This window comes from Rhipicephalus microplus, chromosome 6 (genome assembly GCF_043290135.1).
Source record: "Rhipicephalus microplus isolate Deutch F79 chromosome 6, USDA_Rmic, whole genome shotgun sequence".
Taxonomy (NCBI): Eukaryota; Metazoa; Arthropoda; class Arachnida; order Ixodida; family Ixodidae; genus Rhipicephalus; species Rhipicephalus microplus.
Genome location: NC_134705.1, coordinates 111113504 through 111127698, shown reverse-complemented (window position 1 = coordinate 111127698; position 14195 = coordinate 111113504). Strand labels below are relative to the sequence as shown.

Sequence of the window (14195 nt, the reverse complement as noted above, 5' to 3'; positions counted from 1 at the left end):
GTTCTAATATGGGCGGCGCAAATCTACAGCAAAAAAGTCTATTTGATAATATATACGCCCAAGCATTGACATGGTCTCTCGTACACCTTGGCCTGACATTCCGAATTGAGAGCGAAGGTATACAAAAGCGAAAAAGATTTTTCGCTAGCCATATGCAAGCTTCGCTAACACCGCGGCAGCTTTTCCGACCATAAGAAGCAGCGCCCCGGCGCGGAGAAAAGAGCAGACACGCCCACCTCTGGAAGTATGCTCTTTCCGTGTGATTCGGACGGCCAGAAAGAAACACGCCACGCGCCCGCCATATCGGAGGCCATGCTCTGGCGGAGAGGAATTCGGAGCTCACTACCTGTCTATTGAAAGCGCGATTGTTTTGCTTGTTGCTTATCGCTTGCTGCTCAGCAAACAACACAAGAGAGTCGGGCTATGCACTACCATGCTCAATTCCTTCCTCCACGCTCCGAAAAGCGACGCTACACGTGTTGCCAAACTCCAGAGTCTGACGTTTCTGTGGGGAAGATGTCTTGTCGTCTTTCTTTCTTTCTTTCTTTCTTTCTTTCTTTCTTTCTTTCTTTCTTTCTTTCTTTCTTTCTTTCTTTCTTTCTTTCTTTCTTTCTTTCTTTCTTTCCTTCTTTCTTTCTTTCTTTCTTTCTTTCTTTCTTTCTTTCTTTCTTGCTTTCTTTTTCTTTTTCTTTCTTTCTTTCTTTCTTTCTTTTTGCTCGCATCCCACACGGATAGTTTCACTGGCAACTTCAGAATGCAAAGTATTCACACTGGTAACATCAAATGAAATGCAGCGACATACCATCTCGGCTGTAGTGGTTGCTCACTGCGACAATCGCCGTGATCACGGCAGCTAGGAGGAGACACAGTCCCACCAGCACTACCACCTTGGATAGGTGGGTGTCCTCCCTGTAAATGACAAGTCAGCGACCCAGCGACACGAAAGAAAAATAAGGAACAACTGTGTGAGAACCACCAATGCTGATATAAACATTATTTTAAAAAAGTTCGCATAAAAATAACAAAACAGTAGTCGTGCACTTGTCACAAAACTAGGAAGTCTGGGCAGTAAAATACAAATAGAGAAATTGATAATCTGCTAAGTATATACTAAGGAACTACGGTAACCCAACTAGAAGTTTTTTTGCCTATATTGGTTTTATGTGTGTGAGCATACCCTTTCAAGTCGATCCTATTATACGAAAGAACACAAAGGTCGCAAATTAAGAAAAATGAAATAGTACTATCCTCTTACAGCCACGAATAACCGCTAACTGCTTCAAGTAATTACCATGGAAAACAGGCATCACGGCAACATACCTAAAGGTGTGAACGCACCACGAGCGAGAGCACACTCACTCACACACCGAATATTAAGGTTTCTAAGTACACTCTCAACCGCGACAGCTCCCTGAATAATCTATACAGTCATACTTTGAGATAGCACAGCGTAAACCGGTTAGCTGATTAGAATATAGAATAATATAAAATTTACAATAATAATATAAGTTTTCTACCCATTATCTAGTGCCATAGTATTTTAATACTGATGTGTCATCACGCAGCACCAAACACGATTCACATAAAAACAGCTGTTTCTTTATAAATCATGTCGTACCAACTCGCCTATCCAACCACGTTAACTAAACATCAGCAGCTTTTGATCAATAAAAAGACAGTACGCTCACACTAAAGATAGACCAAGTTTCATAAAACCAGGCAGAGTGAATGCGTAGATGTCCAAAAAAGTGTAGTGCTGTGACGCCACGTTGACCTCAAAGGGCAAATATATAGGAGTGAAATTGAATAACGAAATTCTGACCATAATTTTCAACTCCGGTAATAAATTTATATGATTGCGAATGCAGCAGCAGTAGAGCATTCCATTAATAACCTTTATGAAATAACGGATTCATTGTGTTTCTTTAAATTTTGTCAAGACAAAGATGACTAATTGGGAAGACTAGAACGGCTGAAGCAACACACATAGCTGCGAATTCGCACATAGGCGGAATCACTTCGTTAAGCACATTATTCTAAAAAAAAGGGGGGGGGGGGCATTTGCTTACTGAGCAGCAGTAGTAGCTGAAAAATACCAAAAGAGACATTGGTGTGTGCGTGCTGACCAGCATGTTTAACTGAAAAAAAAACGTAGCATATCTAGGAGGTGAATAATGACGAGTGGGGTGAAGCTCCCCTCCGCTCGTCTTTGTGATAATACGAGTGCGCGTGCGTAAGACCAACAAAGAATTGGCAAACGTCAGTGGTTCGTCCAACGACGTCTGGAAGCTCCACATCGTTCAGAAGTACGAGACCAGACCACTTGAAACGAACGCATGGATGGATGGCCCGACAGGCGGACACATGGACCGACGGCTGGACTGACGGCCGCACGGAAGTACTGATGACAGATTCGCCCCACTCATCATCATTCACACCGTGACTATCTGTGACACCGTTTTTATCGACATGCAATGCAATGCAACTGGCTACTATGACGGCTACGACGACACGGGACATACGACCCGCGGCTTGAGGAGGTTGGCTCCTAAAAAATGATAAAAACAAAACTTAGCGCCGTACGCCCCAAGTGAAAGCTGTACGAAGTGCGGGGCATTGATTCGCCTGTGTTTTCCGTTGTTTGTCTTGTGCTTATCGGTTCTCCTCTCTTCTTATCACGGGAGTCTGCTACACTTTTTATCACTTGCTGCTCTTTTCCTTTGATTATCTTATTCGTTATGAGATTATATATTTTATATTCTATGGTCTCCCTTACACTACTTGCTGCTCCGAGTGCGATGCGTCTAAATTGCGGCGCTATATAGCGTTTGGCCTCCGCTAGTCTTCTTAGTGGATTTGTTTCTAACACCGCACGTAAGCTTTTCGCTCCCACTTGGTTGGCTCGTGAAAACCTTACGGTGACGCTGGCGTACATGGGCGAGTGCGCGCTGGTGCTTCAAACGTGCAGCGCGTTTTATATGTTTGGTTTATGTGTATCAAATCTGGGGCCTACGTGACGCTAACACGCGAGGCACGAAACGTCGATAGGGCGGTGCCTTAATCGGCTCAGCAGTTAAGAGGGATGCTGCGATTGAACGCGGTTATTCTGAGCTTGTAGAGCAGTGTTTTTTTATAGCCGGCACTATGGTGTACTGCAATGGGGCAGGGTGCCGTCTTCTCAGCGAACCAATGACGCCACCTGCAGGGCGCCACGATTGAACGGTGTGCCAGGCGCTCGTAGTTTAAATTTGGATTTTGGATCTTTCTGCAGTTTTGAGTAAAATAGTCACATCACGTGGTTGAAATGAAAAATGTCTGCAAAATTAATACACATTTAACACACATATATGCATTAATGAGATACTGCATCTGCGTAGTTCGAGATTGCACGATTCTATCACACAACAGGGACCCAGATCGTCTGTTGTTTACTGTTTACTTTTGAAAATGCATGAAAGGGCACATTGCTGTTTACTTGAGCCATATCTACCCCTGCTTAGCTATAAACTAACTTGAAGCCATGCCATGAAACAAACGACGAAGCCCTGAAGGGTAACGTTATCACTGGCTGAGTTCCACGACCACCACTTACCTGCATGAGCCAGGAGAGTTAGTATATTTGCAATGATTAAAAAAATAACGCTAAATGAAGAATGCTGCTCTTCTTCTTTCGACAGTCTACTCATCAAAATGATGCCAAAGTGCAGGAAAGTAACTGTAAATTCTCCGCTAAGTACTCAGGGTGATGGATAGAGTTTATAGGAGTACTGCTGAATTCCTGTTGGTGTGCAAAAACTGCTATGCATCAGGCTTCAGTAAATACCGAGTTTTCCTGCACACGATAAAATTTGCTGACGCGTAATGAGAAACATACGGCAGCAGTCCACGGATTTCCCCGCACACATACGACCAGCGCGAACTACAACTACCAATCTCGGAGGCTTTGTACACTCTAAGGCAAAATTACCCGAAAAAGGAGTACCGGAGCCCAACAGGCGCACGCGATGAATGGATAGACCGTTGAGGAGCAACCACAGAGGGAAGGAAGCGTGTGGCGCGAAACCACTTAGTCTCCACTGGGATGAACCGCCCGGGCATTGCAGGCAGCGCGAAAAGCGTTGCCAAAGTGACCAGCTCTCCTTCTCCACAGAACACATGTCCTTCTTCTCCTCTGCTGGCTCAGTCTTTTCCCGTATTTTGCCGGCGACGGTGCGCGGTGCATCGCGCTTGGAGTGCTCGACCACGGCCGCCTGGATTCGACGATCTAAAAACTACGACGTGGTGCGTGTGTGTACGCTTGGATGAGCGTGGGCTGCTGTTTTGCGTTTCGCTGTACCCATGAAATCTGGGGCAAGCCTCGACACGTCACCACGCCGCGCTGTATATCTCTGGCTTCAAGATAGTCACGACCAACACACGACAGCAACAGTTGGGGAGGCCAATATGGCGGCCGAGAAGTCAACAGGCCTATCGGATATATAATTCAGTCCGACTCAGGGCAGAAAACAGCGCTGGACTCTAAGGCAAATAGGCTATCATTCTTTATTCCACTCTACTTGTCGCGTGTGCAATATGGATCGCGCTTGCCGGCAACAGGCTCAGTCGTGTTGTATATCGCACGCACGAAATGCATCGCGAAGGTCATCTTCGGCGTCTGCAGTTCACCTGTGCTTTGCGACCGCCTCGAAATTGGCCGCCATTGCCGTCGGCCTCCCGTACGCTCGCTCGTCGAGTGCTCGCCTGTCTTCGCCGCCGCGATAAGCTCCGTGCTGACGATATTGGGCTGAGACCTCGTCGCTGTTTTGGCAGTCATCGAAAACACGTTGCGGATTCTCGTAAAGAGCTTGGTTGTAGTATGTCGCGCGCTGTAAGTGCACCAGCATGGGCTGGCGGGGCTTTCGCTAGCGTCGGAAGTCACTGAAAATCGGTCGCCATTACAGTCGGTCGCAAGCAGCTCGACGCCGTCCGCTGGCCGCGGACTTGCGTTTGCGCGCTGCAGTCGCTCGAGTTTGTGAAAAAGGGCCACATTACCGGCGATTTCTTCGGCCCTAGCTCCAAACCAGCTCGGCGCTGTTCGTGGCGGCGGCGAAGCGTACGCTCGCTTTCCTGTTCGAAGTTCGCTGGCGGCAGACACTCCGCGTGCAACGCCGTGTTTGGTCTCGCGTTCGCTTGCTCGGGCTGAACGACGTCGCTCGCTTAGAACTCGCTGACTTGTTAGTGGCACGGAGGTTCGCGGAGTTGTGGCTGCAGCCGCCGCTCCTAAGCTGTTGCGCTACGGGGATCGAAATGAGTGTTTGACTATGTGTGACATCACGGGGAAATTATTAGCATGTCATATCTCACGTATGTTTTCATTTCATCTTGCACGTATTTCTCATATGCATTTGTATTCATCCTCTGTCACGTGTGACTCACTATTTTACATACTTATTGTGCAGCCGTGGGAACACAGCGTGCTGATGACTGTGTGCGCTGGCGTCTGCGGTGCCCGTCATCCATCTCTTTCGTCAGAGCAGCTTCAGAAGGACTGTGCGAGATGTGAAGGTAAAGTTATTTGTTTGTCATAATTTAACGCTTGTTTTTATATTAACGTGCACTTACTTGTCATATGCGTGCACCTTCATCTTCTGTCTCGTGTGTCTAACTATTTTTACTATATAATTGTACGTACAGCCGTGGGAACACAACAGGCTGCGTGCGCTGGCGTCTGCAATGTCTGTCATCTATCGCTTCCGTCGGAGGAGCTCCCCAAGGAGTGAACAAGATTTGACAACAAGACTGGACTTATACACTTCACCATGAATTCACTTAATAGAATGGAGAAACTTCATGTGTATGTAAAAAAAAATAAAAGATTTCGATGTCTCACTTTTGTCGTTCGTTGTTGCAGTGACTGTGAAAGCAGTTACACCTAGGTGGCTAACTACTTTTTCGCGTGTTCTTTTCTGCGCAATTTGTTGCTCACTGCGCAGAAAAACAGGCGAAAAAGTATTAGGCCTGGCGGAAAATAAACAAAAAACAATGTTTGAACTGGGGACAAAAAGTTCATCCGATTGGAGTATTTGAGTGGATCAACCGTTCGTCCGCCAAGGTGCAACTGTGAGGACTAACAGTTGCCCGGTAAGGTGTAAATGTGGATATTAACAGTTGCTCTATAAGGTTCAAATGTGAGGACTAAATGTTTGTCCTTTGGGGTGAACTGTGGGACTAATGGTTACTCACTGAGATATGATTGTGTGGACTAAATGTTAGTCCCTTGAGGGGACTAACTGTTAGACCCGGCGCCGTTAGTTCTTAAAGAGATTAATGGTTGTGGCAGGCCCCAAAAGGACGAACCACACATCTCTTTGTCTTAGAGTGTACCTCTGCTTCTCATTAATTAATTCATGTGACGGTGACAGGTGGCAACAAAGAAGTACACTCAGCTCCGGCACCGCTGGCTATCATCGCACAAGGAGCCAAGCCTTCGGCGCAAAACGACACACGGCCCCATTCCAGTACACCATGCAGCCAGTACCGCAGAAAACACACCAGGGCGGCGTCCCATGTAGCGGCACGACGCACGGCAAACAGCAGCCCACTTTCCCTATTTTCATAGCTTCCGTGATCGGCACCAACAGCGCGTCGTTGTTGAAGCTAATCACGGAGGCCACGACATTCCGTTTGGGATTGTCAGCATGGCCATCACGTGACATGAGTTGAAACCTGCAGCGCCGCGCGGCCACTGGCTCTCGCTGACCAACGAAGAGGGGTGGGTGCGCGAGAGAAGACAACGAACGAACATTGCGCGAGTCCGTTGTTGTGACGAGGTATGTGGGCGGAGAAAAAGAAAAGTGAGGCTGGCAGAGCTTGAAGGATGAATGCGGGCAGAGAGCCACTTTCTGGGTATACGTACTCCAGTTAACTATAGTTTGTACAGGGAGGATTGCACCTATCGCTATAATAACGAAATTTTGAGCTCGCATGGTTGCTAAAGGCAACAACATTGGCAGCATTTTGACTCCTGGGGCCTATAGTTTATCTGCATCACTTATACAAATACAGAAAAATTTTTCTTACGAATTAAAAAAAGCGTATTCACCTGTATCCGTCGTGATTTCTGCAGAAAGAAGAAAAAAGTGAACATTTCTGAAACACAGTGGTTCATTGGGTTTGCTGTCAGTTCATGCTACTTCAAAATTTGAGCACACAACTGAACAGTCAATGCGACAAGACAGTGGTGCGCGCATACCACAAACTGAAAGTACAGTGAGAAACCAACGCATGTCCAGTCAAATTCTATATAGAATTTGTCTTCGCATGTGGTGAACTAAAGAAAAGTTGGCCGCATATCACCGTGCTTTGCTGCAAAGGCCGTCGACTAGCGATAGTTTTCTTTCCGGAGGCGCTGCTTAGCGTTGCGTAACATATGGCGCCATCTGGATGGTATTTGAAGAAACAAAAGCTTTTTCACAACATAGAGCCATTGGTAGGTGGCAGCACCGGGTCTTTTTAATTTTTAGTTAAGCCGCTGAATTTTGGAGTGAAGCATTGGAAACACCCTCCAATCTTTTCGTTGTGTCTCATTGCCAGCGCAGCGTAATAATATCTTCTGTCTTTATATTTACGTAACTGTGCATTTTCCAATCAAAAAGACACAACCTAACACCTACGTAATAATGTTGCTCCTCAAATATGCGTGATAATTGCTTTTTGATTAACAATATCTACAAGTACGAAGGTAGCTACCAGATCAAGATGAGTGGGCTTTGGGCACGGCCTTAAACTTTCGCCGGGTGGCTGAATCATTGTGCAGACCGACAGACAGACAAAAATTTTTGGGTTGAAGTATCTTAAGAAATAATGCAACGTCTTTAAAAGAAATAAAACGTCGAGAAAACAATATGTCCAGCGTGTGAACGTCCGCGTGGTTGTTTTCGTTGAAATAGCTTGAGTGCCATCACGTGACTGCTACACGTAGGAACGCGTGGCCCTGCCGGTCTGTGCGCTCTGGAGCACTCTGGTGGAAAATAAATCGATATCAATATTGTTAATTTTCTTCAAGTGGCTTAGTGACAGTTGTATCATCTTAATAGGCGAATTGAGCGGACATTCATATCTTGTATGTTAAGATGCATGATACTTTACTAAATGTATGAAAAATGTAGATTAAGCTACTCGCTTTGAGAGACGTATCACTATACAGATAATAGATACTCGAATGATATATAATGTAGTATCTGAGATACATGTGTTTGAGATATACCTACTCCCACGATGGTGTAGTGGCTAAGACACTCGACTGCTGAGCCGCAAGTCGTGGGATCGTATCCGGGTGGCAGCGTCCGCATTTTCGGTAGAGGTGGAAATGCTTTGGGCCAGTGCGCTTAGATTTAAGTGCACGTTAAAGAATCCTGCAGGTGGTCGAAATTTCCGGGGCCTTCCACTACGGTTCCACTACGGCGTCTCTTATAATCATATGGTGGTTTAGAGACTTTAAACTTCAACAATTAAAATTGAATACATGTATCTGCGACACTGCCCAGTACTGCACGTAACGCAGCAGGACTTCATATGAAGAAAGAGTTGAAGCACTATCACCTCGGGAGAAGGCGCCTTTTGGTGGAAGACGCCAGGAAACTTCAAACTAATTTCTACTGCATATACTGATACGAAACATTTGAATCATCCATACCAACTAGCCAAACTTTCACTACTATTGCTAATATGAAACGTTTTGCTGGAAAACTCATTCATAGACCGAACATTTAATTATTTCTGCAATGCGCCCTTACGCAAGTTTTCTAGCTCTCGTGATAACTTTCCTAACTCTCGCGTGATAGCATACCTGGTTTATTTTGGTATGTACTAGGTTAACGAAACGGCCACGAAAGCATAATGTTGTAGGCAAGAGACAGACAGCCAGACACACGGACGGACGCACGGACGGCCGGACAGACAGACAGACAGACAGACAGACAGACGGACAGACAGACAGACAGACAGACAGACAGACAGACAGACAGACAGACAGACAGAGACAGACAGACAGGCAGGCAGGCAGACAGACAGACAGACAGACAGACAGACAGATAGATAGATAGATAGATAGATAGATAGATAGATAGATAGATAGATAGATAGAGATAGATAGATAGATAGATAGATAAATAGATAGATAGATAGATAGATAGATAGATAGAGAGATAGATAGATAGATAGATAGATAGATAGATAGATAGATAGATAGATAGATAGATAGATAGATAGATACGCTCCAAGCGACTGAAGTTTCTCAAAAATGATTCGTATTCGTAATTTGTAAGATTAAATACTCAGGTTGCACTTTAGAAAACAATAAATTGACTATGAGGCAAAACTATCACGGGGGCCTCCAGATATTACATTTTTGACGCCTTGGTTTGTTTAACCAGCTTCTAAATCTAACTACAAAGGCGACATTTTGCATTTTTTCAGGATCGAAATGGGGCCACAGTGGCATCAATCGCACCCGCGACCTCGAGTTGAGCACTTTCAAAGCGCCAAGCTACCGCTACGTGTGGACATTTCAGCGCAAACGCGGCATCAGTTTCAACGTAGATGTTGTGGGCCTACGACAGGAAATCGATTAATTGTTATGTGGGGTTTAATGTCCCAAAACCACCATACGGTTATGAGAGACGCCGTGGTGGAGGGCCCCGGAAATTTCGACCGATTGAGGTATACTTTAACGGGCGCGCAAATCTGAGGACATGGGCCTATAGCATTTTAGCCTTCATCGAAAATGCAGCCGCCGTAGCCGGGATTCGATCCCGCAACCTGCGGGTCAGCAGCCGAGTACCTTAGCCATTAGGCAACCGCAACGGGGCGACAGAAAATTGGACGCGTTGTTCTGGGATCAAATCAATATTGCAAGCACAGCTGCGTTTCACGTACCTGATTGCCCAAACTCGGACTCATCGGGCGGCTCCGCTGAAAATAGATAAAGCAACGAAAATATTAATTCGTTTCCCCAGAGATGCTCAAGAGCAGTACTATAGAACTCTTTATGAAAACGCTTTTGTATAAAGCGGGAAGCGGATTATACTAGCAGATTTACTGCGTTCATTGAATGGGTAGTAAGGATAATACTCGCCGTGGGGTCCAGTGACCGTATTCATATATTCATGTGTTCGTAGTGGGCGTATCAAAATTCGGGGGAGCGGGATGTTCGGATATAGGGTATCCAGCACTTTGAAATTGCATTGTGACTGCGTCTATGAATAAATGAAAGTAATCCCGTTTCCTCGACGTCAAGTGGTCAAGCATAAGCGCTACATTACTTTGGTACGATATCTTGCTGGAAGAACTGCCTATATATGAGAATCAACTTCGCCTGTTTGAAGTCGTTTCTTCCAGCGTAGTGATTGGCTGCTGTTTGGCTGTTGTTTCACCTTTGCCCAATGGATACAGTGGTAGTAGTCAGCGTAGCCTCCGCGCATCAGGCGCTGCATACGGAACTATCGATACCAAGCGTGGTATTTACAGCCATGTACTTTCCGGGAAAATGTCGTGAATAGTAAGGTGAAGGCCCAATGGCTTTGCCAGTTACGTTCGAACACCATTCGCTCGAAAAACGTACCGGACTTCAACCTATGCTACTATTAATGATAAAAGAAACGTTCATGCTTCGGCATCACTGCGAAACGTTGATACATTCTAACCTCGAGTAGAGAGCTACGCCTATATTCCCTAAGCCATTTTACGTTAGCATTGCTTGTGAGAAAGTGTTTCCACATACCTTTATGTTCGACATATCTGTAGCAATTGTGGCTAGAGTCAATGGTAAAAAGTTTTTACGGAAGAAATTCGGCCCGTTGGACCAAATTCGCAAAACATTTCTAAGAGATTGGTCCATTTGGACCAATATTCACTCTTGGCGTATTCGCGAAAGCGACACAACTACCAGAAAAGGCCAGTAATGGTTGATAAGCTTTTGGGAATTGAAACGTCTGTTGCTTGAACTTCCGAAAATTCAATTGCATCAGTGCGTGGCTGTGAAAACTCAAGGCGTAGAGCTCACCCATTTTTGCGACCGGACCAGTCGTTCTTCTTCTTCGTCTTCTTCTTACGTTCATGCAGCCAATGGCTTATACCCAATTCAATAGATTAACCAAGTTGTGAGTCGATCTTTTATTAGGTTTTACAGACTAACACTACACAACCAAAGGAAAATACATGAAACTTAAATTGTAAATTGCCAGCCATAAAATATTTAGAGCCCACAGAATTTCGCACCGCATCCTTTTAGTCTCCGTAGTCGACTCCTCAATGGCGAGAACAGCATGCCGTGATTACTAACCCACTATAAAAGACAAACTCTGAGAAACACAAACATTTACAGATGCTTAAAAAAAAGATATGAATATGGGTTGAACTTGCACCCTTGAAAGCTGCGTATTAGCAGCGTTTGTCTAGTTTTTATAATGGGGAGGTTGGGCACGTGCTTACTGTAGTAAAAAAAAACTGCGCAGTAGACGCTAAAGTACGGTGTTTCGCGTCCCTAAACCAAGATGTGATTATGAGAGACGCCGTAGTGGAGGGATCTGAAAATATGGACCACCTGGTGTTCTTTGCATTGCACTGGCGTCACGCAGTACACGGGCCTCTACCATTTCACCTTTATCGAAACGCGAGCGCCATGACTGCGATCGAATACGTGACCTTTGAGGCATCCGCTGGGCACTTTATTGTCTGATCCATCGAGGCGGACCATCCGAAAATGCATGCGGGCGTCGTAATAACTTTAAGTATGAAGAGGCAACACATACAGGCGTCATCAGTAACTGTGAAAGACTTCGATGAACCGTTGGGATTAACTCGGTCGTAAACTACGGGGCTGCGCATTTCAGCAATGCTGATTAAACATGGGCACGGTGTGCTTAAGTGGTGGTGATTTTTTTTTTTTGAATCTGCGTGCGGAATAGCCGCGATAGGCTGCAGTGGTGGAGATGGCGCCGAGCAACTAAATACGCCAGCAAAAATGGTTGTTGTCATATCCATCTGAAGGAGGGCAGGCAAAGGGGGGGGGGCCTACCTTCGTTCTGTAATAGAAGATAATTTTGCGTCTGTGCAGTAGCAACATGCCACACAGTATAATCAGCACGCTGAAGTCCCGCATATATGTGAATCTGCCTTCTTCAGGATTGCAGCCAACGGCTTCTTCTGCTTTATCCTTCTCCTCAACGCCTTACCGCCCCCCCCCCTCCACACACCTTGACGAATGAACCCCCTCAAGAAACTTGTTTGGATGTCCTTACTTATTGTGAGCTCATGACTCCTTATGCTGTAAAAAAAAAGCGTGCGCTCGTCTCTTACGACGACATTTTCGCCATATAAAAAGTTAGCCTGGGGAATATGAATTTGCTATCCGAAGTATGTGGTTAGAATAAGTAATTGTGCCACTGAGTAAGAAATAGAATATTCTTCCTATTGCAAATATTGCAAGTCTCCGATAAACTGTGTTTCGGAGACTTGGCTTACCGACTCTGATAAAACTTTGTTTTTGATTTCCGAACTACAACGCAGAGTACAACCACCGTGCATCCTCGTACCACGGGGGCGCCGCGATATTCATATCTAACAATGTTAGCTACAAACGTAGAACAGACTTGGTTCTTGATGTACCTGATTGTGATACAGTTTGAATAGAATGTGACAGCCCTGATTTCCATAGCAACTGACGCAAAATGGTATTCGGCGGCATATACCGTTCACCCAGCTCTTCCATGGCTAACTTTCGCTCTGCTCTTGACACCATGCATCAATATTTTGGATGAGTCAAGCTCCATGCAGTTAATACAAAAACACTTTTCTTGGGTAAGGTGCAAGGCTCCCTTTTAAACGAACCCATTCGCTGTGTGGGTAACACTTCTGGTACTTTAGTTGATCATGCCTTGACGAATCTTCTCACCCCTCCTGAGGCTTTTATCATCTGTGCCACTATTACGGACCACTTTTCTGTAGCCCTTCGCTTTCATCGCGTCGCTACTCCTACAAATACTTGTTTCTCCAAGTCAATCTTCCACAAGAAAAAGTTTACTGATTCAATAGGCGCAATAAACTGGTGTACGTTACCTCTTGCACTGACCAGAAACAGCTTATAGGGAATTTTCTTCTCTTATATATATGCTATAACTTCTTCGACCTCAACCATTTTGTGCCGAAGAAAGCACTCATCACCCCAGAATCCTTGGGCAACACCAGGACGTCTCGCCTGCATGTTCACGAAAAAAAGACAATCTATACAGAAAATCTAAAAAAAAAAACCTTATAATATGGTGTAGAAATATATGAGCGCACAAGGTAGAAGAAAAAGCACTTGACAGGAAAGACGCTCATAATATAAAGACGCTTATAATATGGCTTTGAGGGAACGTAGAAAAAAGTACAGCAATACATTAAACCTCATATTACAAAAAGTGAATACAAATTACTATAAAAATTTACTAACACAAGCTGGTAAGAATACGGGAAATCAGTGACGTATACTTGACTCCTTTCTTAATAAAAATAAAGCTGCAGCTTGTATCACTGAAATATGTCATGACGGAAAGACCTTTCAAACTTCCGATGCCATTGCTAATGCTTTCAGCCAGTACTTTTCCAGTATCAGCGCTTAATCCGCCCGATCATGTCTCAACGACAAACGGCGTCTATTGCAATCTTTTTATTTTTTTCCAACCTGCCCAGCTGAAGTTGATTGATTGATATGTGGGGTTTAACGTCCCAAAACCACTATGTGATTATGAGAGACGCCGTAGTGGAGGGCTCCGGAAATTTAGACCACCTGGGGTGCCCAGCTGAAGTTCGCAACACTACTTTAAGTTTGAAAACACTAGCGCTGGACTTGAGAACATATCTGCCAGATACATGAAGGGCATTGTTGATGTCATCGCCCCTATTTTTGCCCATATCGTTAAGTTAAGCTTTAAGCACTCTATCTTTCCTTCCGAACTAAAGAAAAGCAAGAGAGTGCGTGTTCACAAGAAAGGCGATAAGCCACTCGTAAACAATTATAGGCCCATCGCTATTATTCCTTTTTTTAGTAAGGTGGCTGAAAAATTATATTCCGTCCGCCTTACAAAACACCTCAACGAACTTCAGCTCTTGTCGCCCAATCAATTTGGGTTTCGTCAAGGGCTTTACACCAATCTAGCACTGGTTTCTTTTACTGA

At 45.0% G+C, this 14195-nt stretch overlaps 1 protein-coding gene across 1 annotated transcript in view; it reads right to left on the bottom strand.

The window, feature by feature from the left end:
* The window catches only part of LOC142765981 (uncharacterized), a 125174-nt gene that overhangs the window by 46840 nt on the left and 64139 nt on the right, over window positions 1-14195 (bottom strand). Inside the window, exon 2 of the mRNA XM_075867789.1 lies at window positions 803-909. Within this exon, the coding sequence (XP_075723904.1) occupies window positions 803-909 (107 nt within the window). The remainder of the gene's footprint in view (window positions 1-802; window positions 910-14195) is intronic.